The 23605-nt window shown below is 40.4% G+C and overlaps 1 protein-coding gene across 1 annotated transcript; it reads right to left on the bottom strand.

The window, feature by feature from the left end:
• Positions 1-21765: 21765 nt before the first annotated feature.
• LOC117277886 (secreted RxLR effector protein 161-like) lies at positions 21766-22353 on the bottom strand. Its single transcript, XM_033657300.1, has one exon. The coding sequence runs from the start codon at positions 22351-22353 to the stop codon at positions 21766-21768; it is 588 nt and encodes a 195-aa protein (XP_033513191.1).
• Positions 22354-23605: the final 1252 nt, after the last annotated feature.

Below are 23605 nucleotides of genomic sequence, written 5' to 3'. Positions count from 1 at the left end.
TTGGTCCCCTCACCTACTACTGTATCTCTCCTCTGGCTAGCCGTAGTCTTCCTAGTCACCGTCATCTGTGCATGCAAACACCAACACATAAGTTTAATTCAAATTTCCTATAACTCAGTTCTATAGCACGATTTAGATTTCAAAGAAGTGTAACCAACTCCTAAATGCCCTGTAGTTCCTTGCTTATATAATGTGGTGCACAACACATCTATAAACAAGACCCTACTAGACACGGCTTGTAGACTCCCTAGGACAGAACTGCTCTGATACCAAGTTTGTCACGCCCCGAACCTAGGAGCGAGACAAGCACCCCGTGCCTCACCTAACCTGGCGTACCAAATTGCGACTAAGGGACTCTGAACACATAATGTCATACTTTGGCCATGGGGCCACCTTGCAAGACAATTTGCGAAGCAAAATATAAAACTGAATGGAAACTAGCACTAACTAAATATCAATATAAAGCTAGGCCGACAAGGCCGTCATAGCTACTACAGCTGACAAACCACCAATTTATACAAACCCAACATACTGCACTAACCAATAGGATATGCCTACAAGCCTCTACTGATAGATGTACTGTGATCGGAACAGGGCCCCGACCTACCCATAACATATATACAGATATACATAAGATGTACACAACACTCTAGACCTGGTAACTCCGAAAGACATGGAGCTTACCGATCAGGCTGAACTCGGGAAACACCTACTGAGGAGATCTACTCGTCCGTCTATCTGAACCTGCATGCATGAAATGCAGCGTCCCCGAAAAAGGGACGTCAGTACGAAATAATGTACCGAGTATGTAAGGCAATAAAATAACTGAAATCTGAAACTGAACTGATAATATGATAACTGAAATTAACTGGGAGTCAAAGATGATCTGGAGATATACTTACCTGCTGATACTGACTCAACTCCTTCAATATAGTAAGTAAAATAATTGTACGGCCTTATAAGGCTCGGTATATATAACTGCTCTGCCATAGTAGGCTCGCTTATAGGCGCTCGGCCATACTAGGCTATGTATCTCGACCATGCTGGGCTCGCTCATAGGTGCTCGGCCACAGTAGGCTCGGTATATAACTTTCCATCTGATCAGAGGTTGCCCAATAGGGGCCTGCCCATCGATTATAGCTCGATGGTAATGAAAATACTGTAATACTGTATATATAGGCTTGCTGCTCTCTTGACTGGAAGAAGACAATACTAAAATTGAATATAGAGTCTCGATAAGGAATAATATTGTAACTTATGAGACTAGAATAGTGTGAATAAATTCATGAATATGAACTTCTCTTTTTGTCTCATTACTAACACATGTAGCTACGAGATCATGCCAAAATGAAGGAAGGCTTAGCCTTAACATACCTTATCACAATCTTTTCAATCACCAAGTTGAACTCACCTCTTCGCACCTTAATCTACAAGAATGATAATAATACTATCGTTAAGTTACGAAAGGTACAACTATCGCACAACGAACGACAAACCTATTTTGTATTAAAACGGGCAGCATCTCCCCTATAATATGCCCTTCCTCCAACTTCAAGATAACACCAACAATACAAGGACAGAACAATAACAACATATATACATCATTTTCCAGCCCTATATACACCATCAAATACTACAAAACAGCCCAACACACCCCAATCTCTTCGTACACAAAACGACCACCGTAGTAGTGTCAAACGACCCGAAAATGTTATGACGAACGACCAGCCAACCACCCTACATTTATATGGTGTTTATAAACCCCCTTCCTCCTCCAAAACTCCACAAAATAGTAATAAAACACGCAGCCCAACAGCAACACAAAACAGTCCACAAAACAGTCCGCTACAAGTGAATAACTCGAACTCACGGCTTCCGATCACCGTCCCGTGAGTTCTTACAAGTATAGAACGACTTACCATGAATTTACAGAAGAAAAACTGGATGAAAGAGAGCAGTAAACTCACCTTATTTGTTGGATAACTCAGCTCCTATCTTGGTTCTTCAAACTCTAAGTTTTACCTCCAATTGGAACTTGAAAGGGAGAGAAAATCAATTAGGGTTTGTGGGAAATTTTTGGGAGGATTCTTTGCAGAGCTTATGTCTGGTTATTATGCTCTATTTTAAGTCTAATATATGAAGAAAATAGGCCCTTAAAAGGCCTCTTTGGACGACCCGAAATGGCCCATTTTTGGGCTTTCATTTAAGCAAGTAGGTGACACACCTACTTGTCACCTAGCAGCTTGCGCAGTATCGCAAAAATGCACATATCTCTCTACTCCGATGTCGTATTAACAAATGGTTTAATGTGTTGGAAAATAGACGCATAGATCTTTAATTTGATGGGTGGAACACACCATAACTCTAAGTATATTGGGAGAAAATCGCAGTTACATTTGACCCAAAGTTTCAGTAAAACTTATGAATGTAACTTGTGATGACTTTCATCGACTTTTGTTCCACAACTCGCTTGACATCAAAACATAACACACGGATGTCATACAAATAATATAAATCATAACATAATCTCCTTATCATGTTAATCACCCTAGTCTCACCCCAAAGGTACATGTTATAACATTTCCAACTTGTCGACTTTCGATGAAACATTGTTTTATTTAATTGCTTTAGCTTCTGAACTGTCCAACCCTCTTTGTACTTGTTGTTCATGATCTTCAATATTTATAACCTCAGAGGTAACATGATTAACTTACTTTATATACTTTTAAATATTATCTCATTTTTTTGTCCTACATTAGTTTGCTTACGACGCATTTTTACGTACGAAAATATAGGGTGTAACAGTGGGGGAGAAAGAAGTCATGGACTTTATTTGGCGAAACGTTATATGACGATTCGGAGTTCCAAATTAAATCGTATGTGATAATGGCCCGCAATTCATAGGCACAAAAATCACAGAATATTTTCAGAGTTGGCAGATTAAAAGGATAACTTCCACACCTTACCATCCTGTGGTCAATGGACAAGCCGAATCAACAAATAAAGTTATTATTAATAACTTGAAGAAAAGACTAGAGGAGTCAAAAGACAAGTGGCCTAAAGTGTTACCAGGAGTCTTATGGGCTTATCGAACGACAACAAAGACAGGTACGGGAGAGACTCCCATTTCACTTGTTTATGGTGCTAAAGCCTTAATTCCAGTTAAAGTAGGTGAACCATGTACGAGATATATACAAGCAACCGAGGAATCAAACGAGGAAGAGATGCAAATGAATTTAGATTTGCTCGAAGAAAGGAGAGAAACGGCTCTAATAAGAATGGCGGCTCAGAAACAAATTATCGAGCGATACTATAACCGGAAAACTCATCTTAGATACTTCAAAATTAGGGACTTCGTCCTCAAAAAGGTTTTTCAATCAATGAAAATAGCTAATGCAGGGAAATTGAGTCCAAATTGGGAAGGACCCTATAGAATTAGAAGCATCGCTGGAAAAGGAGCATATGAGTTGGAAACCATGGAAGGCAAAGTACTACCATCAAATTGGAACACTATTCATTTAAAGAAGTATTATTTCTAGGCAAAAGAAGTACCCGTGGTCAGGTATCACTCAAATATAATTTTATTTTATTCTTTTTAATTATACTAACTATTTTAGATGATAGGCAAAAAGCTAGCCCGTACCAAATGATGATATTAGACACAAAAGACACGAGGAATACTGAATTATTCCCGATCTAGGTTACAACCTTTCTGATGGAGAAAAAAGGTTAAGCAGTAATTATCTAAATGAATACTTCTGAGTCCCGTGTGTATTTTCCTTTTCAGGGAATGGACCAAAAGGAAGAAACAATCCAGTGTACGAGATTTCATACTTCAAAGCTCTAACACTGGGTGGACTATATATATATATATATATATATATATATATGAAAAGGCAAAGAAGACAGAAGTCAGAATTCAAGCTTGAATCAGCCTAAGAGCCAAAAATCAAGCCTGAATCAAAAACCTTTGAAGTAACCTTGAGAAGGTGTAAAACTCGCAAAAAGGACATAAGATGGATACAAGATATACTCCAAGTTCTTATGAGTTTTTAGGTTAAGGTCAATAATTAGACACGGGACAATAAACCCTGGATTTTGAAATCTGTTACAAATAAAGCAGTTATGAAAGAGTTGTAAATGTTGTACAAAAAGTTATATTGCATATTCATCTCAAAACACTAATTAAATGATAAAAATAATAATATATTCGTGTATATTGACCAAATCCGAGTTAGAATCACTTAACCTGAAGTTTTTCCTTAAAAATCTCTCAAAAATCACCTCTCCCCAAGCTCCAATTTGTCAAAAATGGAAAATGGGACGGGGTCCCCTTTTTTTATAACTTGAAGTTTCTGTCCAGGCTGCCCTCGGTCACTGCCCTCGATCCTGGCTTCGATCCTGCCCTCGCTCCTGGCTTCGATCCTGCCCTCGATCTAGCTTCGATATTGCCCTCGAACCTGGCCTCAATCCTGGTTTTGATCCTGGCCTCGATCCTGACAGATGAAAGAAACTAGATACATGCATCAGAAAAATTCCAGCAACTGTTTAAGTCCAAATTTTGATCCGTTAGCCATCCGAAACTCACCCGAGGCCCTCAGTACCTCAATCAAATACACCAACAAGTCCTAAAATATCATACGAACTTAGTCAAAACCTCAAATAACATCAAACAATACTAAAACCACGAATCATACCCCAATTCAAGCTTAATAAAACTTAAAAGTTTCCAACTTCCACATTCGATGCTGAAACCAATCAAATCAATTCTAATTGACCTCAAATTTTGTACACAACTCATAAATGACATAACGGAGCTATAAAAATTTTCAGAACTAGATTTCGACCCCGATATCAAAAAGTCAACACCTCGGTCAAACTTTTCAAAATTCAACTTTCGCCATTTCAAGCCAAATTTCACTACAGACTTCCAAATATTTTTCTGGACATGCTCCTAAGTCCAAAATAACCATACAAAGCTATTGGAATCATCAAAACTCTATTCCGTGGTCGTTTACATAATAGTCAATATTCGGTCAACCTTTCAACTTAAACTTTAAACCTTGGAACTAAGTGTTCCAATTCATTCCAAACCTCACCGGACCCGAACTAATCACCTCGGCAAGTCACATAACTGTAAAGCATAAATTGAGCAGTAAATAGAAAAACGGGGTTATAATATTCAAAACAACTGGCCGGGTCGTTATACTTCCCTTGTAGGATTTAAACTTCACTACTGAGCAAACTTTAGATTACAACCTATTGTAACCTAGGAATTAATCTCTTAATCCCTCACTAACTTGTAACAACTCTATTACAAGCCACTTTGTAATAACTCTATTACAAAGACTTACAACTCGACTCATTCTAGCCAAGACACAAATACAAGGGTTTATGATTTACAAAGGTTTCCTACACAATGCTTCTAACTAAGCTAAGTAGGAATTATAAGTAAAGAACTTTAACAAAGATGCAACACAACTAAGGACATGTAATGACTCAATACAGGAAGCTGGTCCTTCGTTGTGTTGTTCTTTGTTCTTGATGCCCTTGAGAATCACTTGCAAGATTGACATAGACTTCAGAGAATGCTTGATCGATTCTTGAATGTACAAGTGTTTTGTTTTACCTTTGCTTGATGTTAATAACTCATTTATGACATCACTTGAATGATGCAAGCAAGTTAGGTAAAAGGAATTCCCCATAAAGTTGACTGCTGCACTGTTGCGTGTGCAGGCAGCAAGTTTACAGTTATGGGGAGTTGACTTGTACACTCACTATGGGAACTGGTGGCCATCTTTTCCCTCTGTTGTTCCTTTGACTCTGAAGAGTTGAACCATGTCCCCAAACTGAGACTTGTTGTTCTTTAAGTACTTGAGGATGTATAACAGGTTCCTTATCTGGTTCTTATCATTAAGTTTGTTAGATCATCAAAACATAACAAGGATACATATATAACCTATCAGAGACCCTTCGTATCGATATCTATGAAGAATGAACGATGTCGAGTATGGTAAAGTGACGTGCCCCAGGCCAAAAATGAGCTCTCAAACCTCAGAAAACATGGTGAACGGTTACACACGACGGATAGAGGGCCGTGATATTCGCACCCAACCGGATATCACGGCATGGATCTCGCTCGATATCGGTTATGGATCAGTAATTAACGAGTAAGGAAGATTTTTACCCTTTTTAGACTTATACTAGGGGTAAAACTCTCCTGCTATATAAAGTGGAAGTTTTTCTTTTGTAATATACGAATAAAAGCAACAAAAGTTTATTTTATGCCTTTTAGCTACTATTAAAGTTCTTGTTCACTTATCCTTGTAATGACCCAACCGGTCATTTTAACTTTTAGAACCCCGTTCCCTAAAATAAAAGTTCCTGTATGTGCTTTTAATGATTATTGACTTGCAGGGATGGTTGGTTCGGGATTTGGAAGCGTTTGGGTTGAAATCGGAACACTTGGTTCCTTAAGTTAGCCTTAAAAAGGGCAAGTTTGACTTTGATTAACATTTTGAGAAAACTATCCCAAAATCGGGATTTGACAGTTCCAATTGCCATGTATGGTAATTTTGGACTTAAGAGCGTGTTCGGAATTTTATTTGGAAGTCCGTAGTTAAATTAGGCTTGAAATGGCTAAAACAAGAATTTAAGTTTGGAAGTTTGACCGGGGAGTTGACTTTTTGATATCGGGGTTGGAATTCGGTTCCGAAATTCATAGCTCCGTTATGTCATTTATGACTTGTGTGCAAAATTTGAGGTCAATCAGACTTGAATTGATAGGTTTCGGTATATAATATAGAAGTTGAAAATCTTAAGTTTCATTAAGCTTGAATTGAGGGATGATTCGTGGTTTTAGCATTGTTTGGTGTGATTTAAGGGTTCGACTAAGTTCGTATGATGTTTTGAGACTTGTTGGTATAATTGGTTGAGGTTCCGAGGGACTAGGGTGAATTTCGGACAACTAACAGATCACTTTTGGCCTTTGGAACACTGCTGATAGCTGCTGGTATTTTCTTCTGGTATCCTTATACGCGATCGTGTAAGTTGGTCTGCGATCGCGTAGAGTAATTTAGGCAGAGGTGGATTTATTCTACGTGATCGCGTGAATGGGGTTGCGATCGCGTAGGTTTAATTTGGGCAGTTGGGAATTTGTTCATTGCGATCGCGTGGATACGTCCGCGATCGCGTAGGATTGGCCAGTGTGTATCACGATCGTGTGTCAATGTTTGTGATCGCGTAGGGGAAACTTGAGAGGAAGCTGGGCCACGCGTTGTGCAACGCCATTGCGTGAAGGGGGATGCGATCGCGTAGAGTCGAAACCTGGTGAATCACGATCGGGTGGGACTTGATGCGATCGCGTAGGGTTAATGTTTGGGCAGAAACATTTGTGCTACGCGATCGCGTAAGGAAGTTCGCGATCGAGTAGAAGAAATCACTAGGAAGAGAGTTTAAGTTCTGAAAATGGGACTTCCATTTTTAACGATTTGGAGCTCGGATTTAGGCGATTTTTGGGAGATTTTCAGAGAAAACAACGGGGTAAGTGTTCTTAACTCAATATTGGTTATATTACCCGAATCCATCACTGTTTTTATCATTTAATTAGTGAATTGAGTTGGAAAAGTTTGAAAACCCTCTTGGATAGATTTGAGGATTTGAGGGCCGAATTATTATCGGAATTTAGTGATTTTGGTATGGGTAGACTCGTGGTTGAGTGAGTGTTCATATTTCGTAACTTTTTGCGGATTCCGAGATGTGGGTCCCACAGATGAATTTTTAATTAATTTCAGAATATTTATTGAAAATGTAGCATTTTCTTATAGAATTGATTCCTATAATTTTTATTGATTGTATCGAATTATTTTGGCTAGATTCGAGCCAGACAGAGTTGGATAATCGTGGAAAAGGCTTTCTAGTGGATTAAATTGGAGCAAGACATGGTAAGTCTCTTGTCTAATCTTGTGAGGGGGAAATTACCCCATAGGGATTAAATTGAATAATTGTTGCTAATTGCGGGGGTTACGTACGCACGAGGTGATGAGAGTCTGTGCGTAGCTACTATTATTGTTAAAGTACGGGTAGGTTAGGACTCAAAGTATGAATTACTTGTGTACATTGTATTCTTTGTTTAATTAATATTAATGGATATATATGAATATATTATGAATTGTTAGATAAAGTTATTAAAGGATGGAAATCTTATATACTTGATTTTCTGTTTAAATTAATTAATTGTTAAAAGAAATTATTCTTCCTCCCGAATTTATCTTATAATAAATATACTCTCCTTCCGGAGGTACATAAGAAAATGTCCTCATTTCTTGTGGAGCGGGCCGAATGTCTTAGCAGGATAGATATATCTATGAATCGTGCCGCACGTCCCTCGGCAGTATACATGACACTCTGGATCAGGCCGTACATCCTCGGAAGAAATCGTGCTTAATAATAATAATTACACGATACTTTAATAGTTATTTCAGCTTGCGAAGCTAATTGATAAATTGAAGAATCCTTGAAATTTAATGAATTATTATTCCGTCTTGTTAAGGAATTAATTGTTATTCTTGTAAATGAGATTAACTGATAAATTAGAAATTATTTGAATTGAAGGAATTTAATTAATATATTGAGAATTATTGCATTTGAAAGAAATTTAATTATTTCTGCTGGTTAAATAAATTATTGATATATTCTAGTTTTATTTCAATTATTATTATTGACCCATAGTGAGTGTAAAAGTCGGCCATCTCGTCTCTACCACTTCGAGATTAGGCTTGATACTTACTAGGTACACGATGTTTACGTACTCATACTATACTTGCTGCACTTTTTGTGCAGGACCTAAGGCAAGTACTAGTGGGGGACCTATCGTCTTACACCCACGCTATCCAGGGGTATAGTGGTGAGCTGCCTTTCTGAACCGTTCTGCAGCTACTAGTGTCTCTCCTTGTATTTTTCATTCTGTCTATTTTATTTCAGACAGTATTTGAGGTTTTGTATAATCTACTAGATGCTCATACACTTGTGACACCAGGTCTTGGCACACACATTGGTAGAATTTGGGTTTTATTATTTTTCTTGGTTTTAAATTTTGTCAATATATGCTTAAGTTATTAAGTTGGCTTGCCTAGCTGTAGTGTTGGGCGCCATCATGACCAATAGGTGAAATTGGGTAGTGACAACATGGTATCAGAGCACTAGGTTCACGTAGGTCTCACAAGTTATGAGCAGGCCTAATAGAGTCTTGCGGATCGGTACGAAAACGTCTGTACTTATCTTCGAGAGGTTATAGGGTGCTAGGACATTACCTTTATTCATATTCCATTGTGCAATTGATGTAGTTCTAAATGTCCTTATCTTATTCTCTCACAAATGGTGAGAATGCGCTAGAATGAGGTTCCAGACCAGGGAAGAGCTACTCCCCCAGTTGCTAGAGGCCGAGGCAGAGGCCGAGTGAGGGATCCAGCCCATGGTAGAGGGCGAGGACGTCCCAGGACTGCCCTAATTATGTCGCCAGTGGGTCTAGCAGGGAACCCCGTTGTTGAGGAACAAGATGAGGTGCCTGTGGCAGAGCCAGCTCCAATGGATTTCACATCTGCACCGGGATTTCAGGATGTCATTGGTCGTATGCTGCGGTTCATGGACAATATGACTCTGGCCAGTTTATTCTGGCAGACCCAGCCATATCTCAGGCTGGCGGAGGAGCACAGACCCTTACCGCGCAGGCTCATAGACATGCAGCTGCTGTATATCAGACCCAGGGTGCACTACCCGTGGGTAGAGCCCAACCAGTGGCAGCAGCTACACCTGAGCCCAGGCGAGCTGTAGCCGCTGATCCTCAGAAACTATTAGACAGATGGACTATACTACATCCTCCTATCTTTGGGGGTGAGCGACATGAGGATCCACAGGACATCATTGATCGTTGCAGGGACAGACTTCACAACATGAGGATATTGGAGTCTCATGGGGTAGACTTTGCTACTTTTCAGTTAGAGGGCAGAGCCCGTATATGGTGGCAGTCTTATGTTCTTGGCAGACTAGCAGATTCTCCTCCCTTGACTTGGGATAGGTTCACCCGTATCTTCCTGGACAGGTATATTCCACCCTCCCAGAGGTAAAAGTTCTGGTTTCAGCTTGAGTAGCTCCAGCAGGGTAAGATGTCAGTGACCGATTATGAGGCGAGGTTTTCTGAATTATCTCGCCATGCACTTATGATACTCCCTACTGAGGTGGAGAGAGTGCGGAGGTTTGTAGCCGGTTTACATACTGGCATTTAGGCCACTATGGCTCGAGAGGTTCAGATGGGTACTTCTTATGAGCTAGTTGTGGAGATAGCCCGGAGGATTGAGGGTGTGCATCAGCAGAGTCGAGAGTAGATTATGAGAGATAAATGGTTCAGGTACTCTAGAGAGTTCAGAGGTGCTCCGTCTGGGGGTAGAGGTCTGTTCGTGAGGGGCCAGTCCAGCAGACCCCCATTTCCAGCACCACTACCTCCTCGAGGTGCTCCAGTGCGACCTTATCTCAATGCTATACCAGAGAGTTCCTACCGCCCACCAGCTATTCAGGGTCCTCCCAGTGGGTATTCAGTTCCCCAGGGCCAGACACTTAGTCAGCAGCCCATCGCACTGAAGAGTTGTTACGAGTGCGGGGATCCCAGTCACATGTAGAGATTTTTCCCCAAGCTTTGGGGTAGACCAGTACAACAGGGTCAGCAGCCTATGCTTACCGGACCAGTTGCTCCACCAGTAGTCCGACCACCAAGAGGTAGAGGACAGGTGGGTAGGGGACGTCCTAGAGGTGGATGTCAGCTAGGCGGAGGCCAACCAGTTGGCGCTCCAGCTCGGTTCTATGCTTTTCCGGCTAGACCAGATGCAGAGGCCTTAGATGCTGTAATTACAGGTATTATTTCTGTTTGCGGAAAAGATGCCTCAGTATTATTTGATCTAGGATCTACGTATTCATATGTGTCATCTCTATTTTCTCCATTCTTGGGTGTTTCTAGTGAGTCCTTGAGTACTCCTATTTATGTGTCCACTCCTCTAGGCAATTCTGTTATTGTGAACCGGATCTACCAGTCTTGTATTATTATATTTAGTGGTTATGAAACTAGATCAGATCTCTTATTGCTCGAGATAACCGATTTTGAAATTATTCTGGGTATGGACTGGTTATCTCCATATCATGTTATTCTAGATTGTCATGCCAAAACTGTTACCTTGGCTATTCCATCTTTGCCTAGGCTGGAGTGGAAGGGTTCGTCGGTTAGTTCATTTAATCGGGTTATTTATTTTATAAAGGCTCAACACATGGTTGAGAAGGGTTGTTTGGCTTATCTAGCCTATGTTCGGGATACTACTGCAGAGACTCCGGCTATTGGTTCAGTGCAAGTAGTTCGGGAGTTCTCCGATGTATTTCCTTCAGATCTTCCAGGTATGCCACCTGATCGTGATATTGATTTCTGTATTGACTTGGCTCCAGATACTCAGCCTATATCTATTCCACCATATTGCATGGATCCGAAAGAATTGAAAGAGTTGAAAGAATAGCTTGAGGAGTTACTAGCCAAAGGGTTCGTTAGACCAAGTGTATCGCCTTAGGGTGCACCAGTATTATTTGTGAAGAAGAAAGATGGCACAATGCGAATGCGTATTGATTATCGCCAATTGAACAAAGTTACTATTAAGAAGAAGTATCCATTGCCGCGTATTGATGGCCTATTTGACTAGTTGTAGGGTGCTAGGGTGTTCTCTAAGATCGACTTGAGGTCGGGATATCATCAGTTGAAGATTCGAGATTCAGATGTTCCGAAAACTGCTTTCCGTACTAGATATGGTCATTATGAGTTTATGGTAATGTCTTTTGGTTTAACTAATACCCCGACAACATTTATGGATCTGATGAACAGGGTATTCAGGCCATATATTGATTCGTCTATCATTGTCTTCATTGATGACATTTTGATCTACTCGCGCAGTAAGGAGGAACATGAGCAGCATATGAGAGTAGTGCTTCAGACATTGCAAGAACAAAAGCTATATGCTAAGTTCTCTAAATATGAGTTTTAGCTAGAGTCTGTAGCATTTTTGTGACATATTATATCGGACGAAGGTATTAAGGTTGATCCCAAAACGATTGAGGCAGTTCAGAATTGGCATCGTCCCCCTTCGGCGACTGAGATCAGGAGTTTTCTGGGTTTAGCAGGTTATTATCGTCGATTCGTGGAAGGTTTTTCATCTATTGCAGCACCTTTGACCAAATTAACCTAGAATGGGGTTCAGTTCCGATGGTCCGATGATTGTGAGGAAAGCTTTCAGAAGCTCAAGACATCATTGACTACAGCGCCAGTGTTAGTGTTACCCTTCGATTCGGGAATGTATATAGTGTATTGCGACGCTTCACGCGTCGGCTTGGGTTGTGTATTGATGCAGGAAGGGCGAGTTATTGCATATACTTCACGTCAGCTGAAGCCCCATGAACAGAATTATCCGGTACATGATTTAGAGTTAGCTACGATTGTTCACGCTCTTAAGATTTGGAGGCATTATCTTTATGGGGTGTCCTGTGAAGTTTATACTGATCATTATAGTTTGCAGCATTTGTTCAAGCAGAGGGACCTAAATTTGAGGCAGCGCAGATGGCTAGAATTACTAAAAGATTATGATATTACTATCCTATATCATCCAGGTAAAGCACATGTAGTTGCAGATGCCTTGAGTAGAAATGCGGAGAGTATGGGTAGTTTGGCTTTCATTTCAGCAGAAGAGAGGCCATTAGCTTTGGATATCTAGTCCTTGGCCAACAGACTTGTACAGCTAGATATTTCAGAGCCCAGCTGAGTTCTTGCATGTGTCGTAGCTCAGTCTTCACTATTTGAGCAGATCAAGGCTCGCCAATATGATGATCCACACTTAATGGTTCTTCGAGAAATGGTACTACGAGGTGGTGCCAAGGAATTTACTATTGGTATAGATGGTGTTCTGTGACTCAAGGATCGTTTGTGTGTACCTAATGTTGATGAATTGAGGAAAATGATCCTGGAGGAGGCACACAGTTCTCGGTACTCTATTCATCCAGGTGCTACGAAGATGTATCGTGACTTGAGGCAGCAGTATTGGTGGCGACGAATGAAAAAGGACATAGTTGAGTATGTAGCTAGGTGTCTAAATTGCCAGCAAGTTAAATTTGAGCACTGGAGGCCAGATGGCCTACTTCAGCAGATGGCTATACCAGAGTGGAAATGGGAACTAATTACTATGGACTTTGTAGTTGGGTTGCCGCGGACCTTGAGGAAGTTTGATGTAGTTTGGGTGATTGCTAACAAGTTGGCCAAGTCAGCACACTTTATTCCTGTTATGACTATGTATACTTCAGAGAGGTTGGCCCAGATTTATATTCAGGAGATAGTTCGGTTGCATGGTGTGCCAATTTCTATCATATCAGATAGAGGCCCTCAGTTTACTTCACATTTCTAGAGAGTAGTACAGAGTTAATTAGGGACCCGTGTAGAGCTCAACACAACCTTTCATCCGCAGACCAACGGGCAGTTAGAGCGGACAATTCATATTTAGGAGGATATGCTCAGGGCATGTGTGATTGACTTTGGAGGTCAGTGGGATCATTTCCTGCCTTTGGCCAAGTTTGCTTATAATGACAGTTACCAATCCAGCATCGAGATGGCTCCATTTGAGACTTTATATGGCCGTTGATGCCGTTCACCTATCGTATAGTTTGATCCCGGTGAGGCTAAGTTATATGGTACCGATTTGGTGAAGGATGCCTTGGAAAAGGTAAAGTTGATTCAGGAGCGATTTCGTACAGCACAGTCCAGACAGAAGAGTTACGCGGATCAGAAAGAGCGTGATTTATCATTTATGGTAGGTGAAAAAGTTCTCTTGAAGGTTTCGCCGATGAAGGGAATTATGAGATTTGGGAAGAAGGGCAAGTTGAGCCCAAGGTTTATAGGCCCATTTGAGGTGCTGAGACGAGTTGGGGAGGTTGCTTATGAGCTTGCATTGCCTCCTAGTCTATCAGGAGTTCATCCGGTTTTCCGTGTATCTATGCTCTGGAATATCATGCTGACCTATCACATGTGTTGGACTTTAGCACAGTTCAGCTAGATAAGAGTTTGGGTTATGAAGAAGAGCCATTTGCCATTATTGATAAACAAATTCGCCAGTTGAGGTCCAAGAGGATTTCTGCAGTAAAGGTTCAGTGGAGGGGCCAACCAGTCGAGGAAGCGACTTGGGAGGCCGATTAGGACATGCAGAGCAAATATTCACACTTATTTAGCACTCTAGGTATTATTCTAAACCCGTTCGAGGATGAGGGGAGCATCAACAACAACTTTAGGTAAGGGAACTCGAGGATAATTGGGGACTGACGCTGGAAAAGAGGTAAGGTAAACTCCTCAGAAACGGGTTCAAAGGCTTTCTCACTTCCTAAGCCATGAGTAAATAATTGTTCAGGAGAAGCAAGGAGGGATCATTCACTTTTTCATCAGAGATCACTAACGGGTCACTATCTGGCTCGTCCAGTCTAGAGAGAACTGATCTTGATGGAGGGGTAGCTTCATCATCGGAAATAACGCGTCTCCTGACTCGGGGCCTGCAAACTAAAGAACCCTCCTTTGGTTCTTCACCCTCAGAGCCACGGGCTCCATCAACCTTTCTTTTTGAAGAAGAGCTCAAAATTCTTTCTTGAGCAAGTCTCACGGTAAGTCTTGTGGATGAAACAGAAGAAGGACTGACGCCACGAATAGGAAATCCTAGCAAAGGTAAAAAGGCATGGTATGAAACTTTTAAGTTAGCAAAAGGGAGAAAGAAAAAGACTAAGGGGGAAAAAGTACCGCGTGTCTTCACTTTCCAGCCAAATCTCTGTGAGAGATATTTCCAAGATCTTTTCTCCATAGGGGAAACAAATAGTAACTTTTCTACCCCAAGCACGGAAGTTAGGAATCTCCTCAAAAACTTCCATGGTTGCTGAAAAAGTAGGCACGAGAATACATGAGTATGTTCTTTGAGAAAGGAAAAAGACAAGGTAGAAGTACTTATGTGCAAAATTCCATTTTTCTGGAAAAGGCATATTTTCTTCACCCACCATAGCACTAGTGGGAGCAGCAACGAAGCAGGCATACCAGCCACGGTCTCTGTCATCTTCAGGGCTAACTAATACTGTCTTACTTCTGGCCACAAGGGAAAATATTCCTTCACAAAATAATTTAGGGGAGTAAAGATGAAGGAGATGACGGGAAGTAAAAGGCATAGAAGCCAAATTAGTCAAATAACGGAGATATGCAACAACTCTCCAAACAATAGGACCAATCTGTCCTAAGCACACATTGAAGTAACGACAGAATTCAATGATCACTGGATCAATAGGAGGTTTAAAGCCTAGGGTAAATGGATATCTGTATACGAAGGAATAACCAGTCTGATATGAAGTTATTCTCTGGTCGGCACCAGGAACTAAAATTGGGAAGTCAGGTTTCCAATAACATTCTCTTCGAACGAGAGCGAGAAGACCGGTAGTAATCAAAGTTGGGTAACGGTCAACACGATCAAGGGAAGCCATGGAAGAAATTTGACTCTTCATGGATTCACGATCAGTTACAAAGGAAAACTCTTGAGGAACAATTTCATCGACAGTGGGTTCACGTAAAGTTTCAGTTGAATCTATATCTCTTGAAGAAGATCTTGGGGTTATAGGGGCCCTAGGTCTAGAAGAAGACAGATTGACAGCACTACTTTGAGAGGGGGAACCACGGTTAGAAATAGAACCTAGGCTACGCAGCCTGCCACCCCTTCTACTTCTAGTAGGGGTATTGGAAAAAACAAACTCGTCAACAATTACAACTTTGCGAGGATCAGGAGAAGACATGATTATCTAAATAAGAATAAGAAAAAATATAGAAAAGTGTAAGACAAGAAGACAATGGAGGAAAATCTTTAAGAAATTAAAAAGCGCTGAGGAACTGAAGAAATAATTAGCAAAAGCCACGTGGCATGATCATTAAATGGAAGTGATATGCGTCACATCGGTTCAGAAGGAGGTATGATTGCATTTGAAAAAACGGCGGCAGGAAATTTCCTCCATAAAAACTTTCTACTTCCCCGAATATTCAGTATAGAATATTCAGTAAAGGGGGGGGAGGGGAACTATCTGTATTGGTGGTCAAAGAGTGTTGCACATGGAATATTGAAATGCTGACATGGCATGGTACGTGGATCAATGATATGGCGACAAGTGGTTTTCTTAATTGATAAAGAAGAGAAGGCATGGAAGGAAATACCCACGAGGCGGTACGGGAAAAAACGAACCGGGCCTAACAATTGGCAAAGAATAAATGAGGACGAAATGAATAAAGAATAAAAAGAAGGAAAGGTACATGAACCGGAAGTAAATAAGGAAAGGGAATCAGAACAGATATGAGGTATTTATAGCAATAAATAAGCAAGTTATAGATATCCGAGATAATGGGCAATCAATATCATTAATGCCCATAATCAACCCAAATTAAGTGAGAAAAACCATTACTATTGTATATTCCTATATAAGGATACATAATTCTATTTGTAAGGGGGAGATCGGAGGCAATATTGAAATATACTCTTTACTTTTCTGCTTTCTCAAAATTCTCTACCTTGACATGTCAATTTGTCCATAAATTATTTCCTAAGTTATTCTTATTAATTTCCTTTGATATCATTGTGAAAGTGAAGTAAAACGTGAGTATCAGTAACCCGTTTTCTTCTAAAATTAGATTTTGACCAAAAGACTTATTTTTGGTTAAACAAATATAAATACAAAGTTTAAACCCAAACTACTGAATTCAGGTAATCCTTAACTTATACACCAAATTTGCCCTTTGTATCGAGAGATTGTTTCACCTTAAAAATTGACGGATATCGATCAGCACTCGACAAGCAATGGCGAATCCAGAAATACGTACAATCTAAGAATGTAATACGTAAAATTTTACAATGCGATCTACAGCAACTTTTTGAACCTCCTTTGTCTTTACACTGAACTCTTCCCTTACATCAAGGAGTTTATAAACGGTTTATATATAACCAAAAAAAAAAAAAAAGTTTTATCAAATTTGCATATTTTCCCTTATGTGTCTTTTTTTCAATTGTCAATTGCCATGTTTGTTGCGCGTGAACCTCACGCATCTTAATGATTTCGTTGTGTGTAAAAATTGTGTCCAATAGGCACATATTCAACCTACGGTAGGTGTTCAATAGGTTATATTTTTAGTTTAAGTGTATAAATGAATTTTTTGACAAGTTTAAGGGCTTGCTTATGTATTTGGCCTTTTTGGATGAACTTATCGTGATGGCTTAAATATTTTTACAATATCACTATATCTGAATTTAATTATAAAAAATAATTTGCTTTAGTTTTGAAGTTATAAGTAATCAAACTTGTATACGGGTAAAATCGGGGTAATGTCTACCTCGATTTCCCGGTGAGAAAACGGAAGAAGGGTACGGATGCACGGGAATGCAATCGAGGTTAGAGACTGGTAGAATTTAAGGGTCCACCAAACTATATAGAGAACGGGGTTCTCTATTAGTTCCGACGGAACACACGCACACTGCAGTAAGTAAATGACACAAAGAAGCTTTACGTGAAAAATTCTCAGCTCACAGGATTAAAAACCACGACCTACCCTTGTAGGATTTCAACTTCACTACTAAGTAAACTTTAGATTACAACCTATTGTAATCTAGGAATTAACCTCTTAATCCCTCACTAACTTGTAACAACTCTATTACAAGCCACTTTGTAATAACTCTATTACAAAGACTTACAACTCGACTAACTCTAGCCAAGACACAAACACAAGAGTTTATAATTTACAAAGGTTTCCTACACAATGTTTCTAACTAAGCTAAGTAGAAATTACAAGTAAAGAACTTTAAGAAAGGTGCAACACAACTAAGAAGATGTAATGACTCAATACAAGAAGCTGGTCCTTCGTTGTGTTGTTCTTTGTTCTTGATGCCCTTGAGAATCACTTGCAAGATTGACACAGACTTGAGAGAATGCTTGATCGATTCTTGAATGTGCAAGTGTTTTGTTTTACCTTTGCTTGATGTTAATAACTTATTTGTGACATCACTTGAATGATGCAAGCAAGTTAGGTAAAGGGCATTTCCCATAAAGTTGACTGTTGTACTGTTTTTGTACTATTGCGTGTGTAGACAACAACTTTATAGCTGTGGGGAGTTGACTTGTACAGTCACCATGGGAAATGGTGGCCATCTGTTCCCTCTGTTGTTCCTTTGAATCTGTAGAGTTGAACCATGTCCCCGAACTGAGACTTGTTGTTCTTTAAGTACTTGAGGATGTGTAACAGGTTCCTTATCTGGTTCTTAACATTAAGTTTGTTAGATCATCAAAACACAATATGAATACATATATAACCTATCTATTTCCCCCTTTTTAATGATGAAAACTTATAATTGAAGTTCCCCCTAAGAGACAGAATGGTAGATTAGTTTCATGTATTCCCTCTGAATATGTTCCCCAGCTTGTTCCCCCTCAATTATTTTTCCCCTTTTTGGCATCATAAAAAGATCAGTAGCAAGCAAATAAGCAAAAAGAAGTCTAGTTTGGTTAACTCATGCTACATATGTGCACACAACCATGACTAAAAATAGAGCAAAAGAGCAAGACATACACAGTAAAAGGATGAAACTTTCATTAATTTTTGGATATTAAGCAGGGAGCAGTTCCATTGTTACTAACACATCCACAAAATAAAATCAGCACAAACAAAAGTACCAGTCATAAACATCATCAGAAATAAAACAAAGGATAGACACTAAGACTTGACACTGGAAAGGGAACACTTTCTAGGGAGCACTGGAAGGGGAAGGCTTAGATGAAGAGGCAAGGGTTTTAAGAAGGATGTCCATTCGAGCATTAGCTGATATCTGCTCATTGAGAAGTTTCTCCTTCATGTCCTCAACCTGTTTCCTCAGGTCGGTATTTTCTTTGGTCAGATGGGCAACCTTTGTGCTGTGAGAGCTGCCGGAACTAGGTGCCTCCTGAAGCTGACCCTCAAGAATGGCATTCCTTGCCTTCAGCTTCCTAATCTCATCAGTGGCACTGGTTTGGGCGTTGATCAATTGGGAGATAGTAGAAGAGCTGCCAACCCCTCCAACCTTATCATTGCGCTCACATTCCTCGAGGGTGATCTTGGAGAGGGTTTGCTTACGAGTACCCACTTTTGCTTTTCCCAAAGAGACTTTGAAGAACTCAAAAACCTTAGTGAGGAGGAACCCGTAAGGCAGCCCATGATTACCATCCTTGAACTCTGCAACCTTCTGCATGTGTTCTATCATGATGCCAGGCAGGTTGATAGTTATGTAGCCATCCAGTACTTCCGTGACAAATAGGTCTACTCGAGATGTAATGGATCTTCTTTCAGCACGAGGGAGCAAAACCGTGTTCATCAATTCAAACAGCAATTGGTACACTGGAAGGAGGGCCTTCTTGTGTATCCGTTCCCCTTACGAACTGCCTTATCCTTCAAGATAGCATTTCTAAAGTTCGAAGAGCAAGTTCGCTGAACAGAAGACAAACCCTCAGCAAGCACTCCGAAAATAGTTCCCAGCATAACAGAGTCCATCATAAAATCAACACCATTCACCATCATACAAATATGATCATCCTCAACTGTAAATAAGTCGGCATAAAGACTGTGCACTTCTTCCTCATAAACTTTGGGACTGTCACTAGTGAACAGGTGTGTCCACTGTTGGAATTCATAGATCTCCACCAATTGTCGCATTCCAACCATTTCCAGAATATCAGGAGCAAATGTACGGGCCCACAACACCTTTTGATTTTTTCACTTTTCCTTCCCAATATCCTGGGTATCATCAACCTTGGCCTTCTTAGAAGAACCAGGTTCCTCACCGGTATCACCCTTCCTTTCCACTGATTTGCGAGCACTCTTTACTTTCTCAGCAGATTTCTCAGACACTATATTCTCAAACACCTTTTCAACTGATTCTTCTATCACTTTTTCTCCAGATTTATCACCTTTAACTTTGTTCAGACTCTCAGCACTCACAGAGGATTCCCTTTTTGTCTTGGAGATAGTATGCTTCTTTGAGAATTTGCGAGTCAAGGAACTAGGTTCCTCATCCACTTTATCATCAACATTGAGAACATGCACTACTTTCTCATTCACAATCTTCCCATCCTTTAATAATCTTCTCCTCTTTTGTTGTTCTTGGTTTTCCTAATAACAGACTCAAGAAACTCTTTCTTTTGCAACCTAGTGGTAGGTCTCTTAGGAGTTGGCACTTGAGTAGTGGCCTGTCTACTCCTAACCTTGATAAAACTAGCAATAGCCACATTATCATAATCATCTGCACTATCCTCATTCTCCCCTCCAGATAACGATATTATTTCAGGAACAACCATGGACAAAGGCTCAACGTATTGAGGAGAGGGAGCAGGATCAATACTGACCTGGGGTGCTTGAGATGAACCAAGGGTTGGCTCGTCTTGGGTGGAGGGATCAGGTCCCTCAGTTTGTGCCCCAGTAGTACTGTCCGGTATTGATGTTTCAACAGGCACAAGTTCCCTATTCACCATTAGGGTACTATTTTCTCCCCCCCTGAGACTCAGACACACCTTTTCCAACCTCAATAACACATCCCTTAACAACTATGGACAACATATGTTCTATGGCCTGTTGTTCCTATAACCCCATGGTAAACCCAGAAGTAGGAGGAGTATTACCTGTAGACTCAAGGCTAGGGTCTGTCATTGTCGATTCATCATGGATATGACCAACATCTTTGTCTTTGCCAGAGCTTTCTTCCATTGGTAGACTGGAAATTTCCTAATTCTCTTCTTCTTCTATTGTATCTTCTTCAACTGTTTTTTTTCGGCAAGGCAGAAGGAGAGGTCACAACCACAAACTTCTTGGGAGTCAAAGATTTGCGACTCCGATGAGAACCAGTACTCGATTAGGTTGGAGAGGAAGTAGAGGGTGGTTGTGACTCTGTCTTAGGATTTGGACTGGTCAGAGTGGAGAGTGTGGGTTCTATCACTGACATTTTGACAGGTGAGGACACAGTGGGGACGACACTTGGAACATCTTGTGTTTCTTGTTGTCTAGACATGGTAGAGTGTAGTGAGTTGAAGAAGAGAGAGTTTGGTTTGAAGAAAGAAAAAGAGGAATTTTGGATTTTTTGGTGTGAATAGTGGTGAAAATGATTGTGAATGGATGTATTTAAGAGGGGCGAGGGACCGATTAGGAATTGATGGCAATTTGGGTAGTCAGGTCGCTGCATAATGGGTGAGACATTTGGGTTCACAAATCAGGAAAGAAAAGAAATTGACAGTGTGATGACGTGGCACCGTTTCAACCGTTTAAAAAATTGTGCATGAGAGTACAGAGAAACTACTAACATGTGTCGGGGGAACCAGGTTCCCTGACAGATTGTGCAAATGTAAGCCTCATCCTTTGACCAACGTGCAATGCATTAGCTACTTATTTTCTCTATAATCGACATACGTGTGTACCTGTAATGGTATAGAGGTGAGTTAGACTGCGCCAGAAAACACTTTTTAGCTATTTTACCTGTATATTTCTTTCATATCCAAACATCGAGGGACCAGGTCCTCAGCTTGATTTTATCAATCCTAGTGCAATGCGATTCTTTTCAAAGTGCTCTCTGCTCAGTGATTTGGTCAAAATATCGACAATTTGATCTTCCGTGCTACAAAACTTTATACTGATGAGCCCTTTCTCAACATTGTATCTGAGGAAGTGATGTCACACATCAATATGCTTTGTTCTCTTATGTTGAACTGATTTTTTGCCATGTTAAGAGCACTAGTGTTGTCACATAGTAAGGGCATACAATCAGAAACCACATGGAAATCTTTGAGCTGTTGCTTGATCCACAACAGTTGAGCACAAGAAGAGGCAGCTGCCACATACTCAGCTTCAGCAGTTGAAAGGGCCACTGAGTTTTGTTTTCTTATTCCCCATGAGATTAGACACGAACCTAGAAAATATGCCATACCAGAAGTGCTTTTCCTATCCACCAGATCACAAGCATAGTCAGCATCAACATACCCTATCAAGTCAAAGTTATCTCTTGAGGGATAGTAGAGAACCAGGTCTTGCGTTCCTTTGAGATACCTCAGAATTCTCTTTGCAGTCTTCAGATGAGACTCTTTTGGATTGGATTGAAACCTGGCACAGAGTCCCATACTGAAAACAATGTCTGGTCTACTTCCTGTGAGATACAGAAGTGACCCAATAATTCCTCTATACATAGTCTCGTTTACAAGAGAACCGGGTTCATCCATATATTCAGGCGAGTGGCAGTGGCAATAGGTTTATCAATGATCTTTGAACTTTCCATCTCAAATCTCTTTAGAAGCTCTTTGATGTACTTTTGCTGACTTATCATTGTGCCCCAAGGAGTTGTCTGACTTGTAGACCCTAGAAAAAATTCAATTCCCCCATCATGCTCATCTCGAACTCTCTTCCCATGAGTTTTGCAAATTCCTCACACAATGAATCGTTTGATGCTCCAAAGATGATGTCATTAACATAGACATGCATAATGAGCGGGTTCCTCCCTCGTTTCTTCAGAAATAAGGTGTTGTCAATGTTTCCTTTTGTAAAGTCATTTTCTAGAAGAAATTTAGACAACCTTTCATACCAAGCACGAGGAGCATGCTTTAGCCCATATAGTGCCTTGTCAAGTTTGAAAACATGCTCAGGATGTTCATGATTCTCAAATCCAAGAGGTTGTTAAGACTTGTTCTTTTAGAAAGCCATTCAGAAATGCACTTTTGACATCCATTTGGAACAATTTGAATTCCATATGAGACGCAAAGGCAATGAGGATTCTGATTTCCTCCATTCGAGAAACTGAAGCAAATGTTCCATCATAGTCAATCCCTTCTTCCTAATTCTACCCTTGAACTACCAGCCTTGCCTTGTTTCTAGTTGTGTTTCCAAACTCATCAAGTTTGTTTCTGAATACTCACCTGGTTCCTATGATAGTTCTGTCAGCAGGTCGTGGAAACAGGTTCCATATACTGTTACTCTCAAATTGATGGACTTCTTCTTGCATGGCTGTAATCCAATCAACATCTTTAATGCTTCCTTGATATTTTTGGGCTCAATTTGAGAGAGAAAAGATGAGAAGGCAAGCGCGTTTCTTGCCTTTGATCTGGTTTGAATTCCTAAATCAAGAGGAGTGATCACATTTTCTAGAGGATGTGAACTTTTGTGTTTCCAGTTAGACACCCGAACCATGTTGTGGGATGGTCCAGGTATTTCTGAATGTGATTCTCTCTCTGCATGTGGGGTCCCTTGATCTGCATCAGCAACTCTATTTTCAGCTTCAGTTGTTGTGATTGAGGAACCAGGTTCCTCTATGTCAGCTGGAGAATCAGGTGTGCCATTGTCAATGACTTCACTAGGGACAATTGACTGTTCTCCCTCTTGATCAATCTTATGATGTGAATCCTTCCCACATGAGTGGTGAGATTCATCAAAGATCACATGTATACTTTCCTCAACACATTGCATCGCACACCTTGTGAT

The sequence above is a fragment of the Nicotiana tomentosiformis genome, chromosome 5, assembly GCF_000390325.3.
Source record: "Nicotiana tomentosiformis chromosome 5, ASM39032v3, whole genome shotgun sequence".
Taxonomy (NCBI): domain Eukaryota; kingdom Viridiplantae; phylum Streptophyta; class Magnoliopsida; order Solanales; family Solanaceae; genus Nicotiana; species Nicotiana tomentosiformis.
The sequence above is the reverse complement of the archived record's forward strand: the minus strand, read 5'-3'. Positions and strand labels throughout refer to the sequence as shown.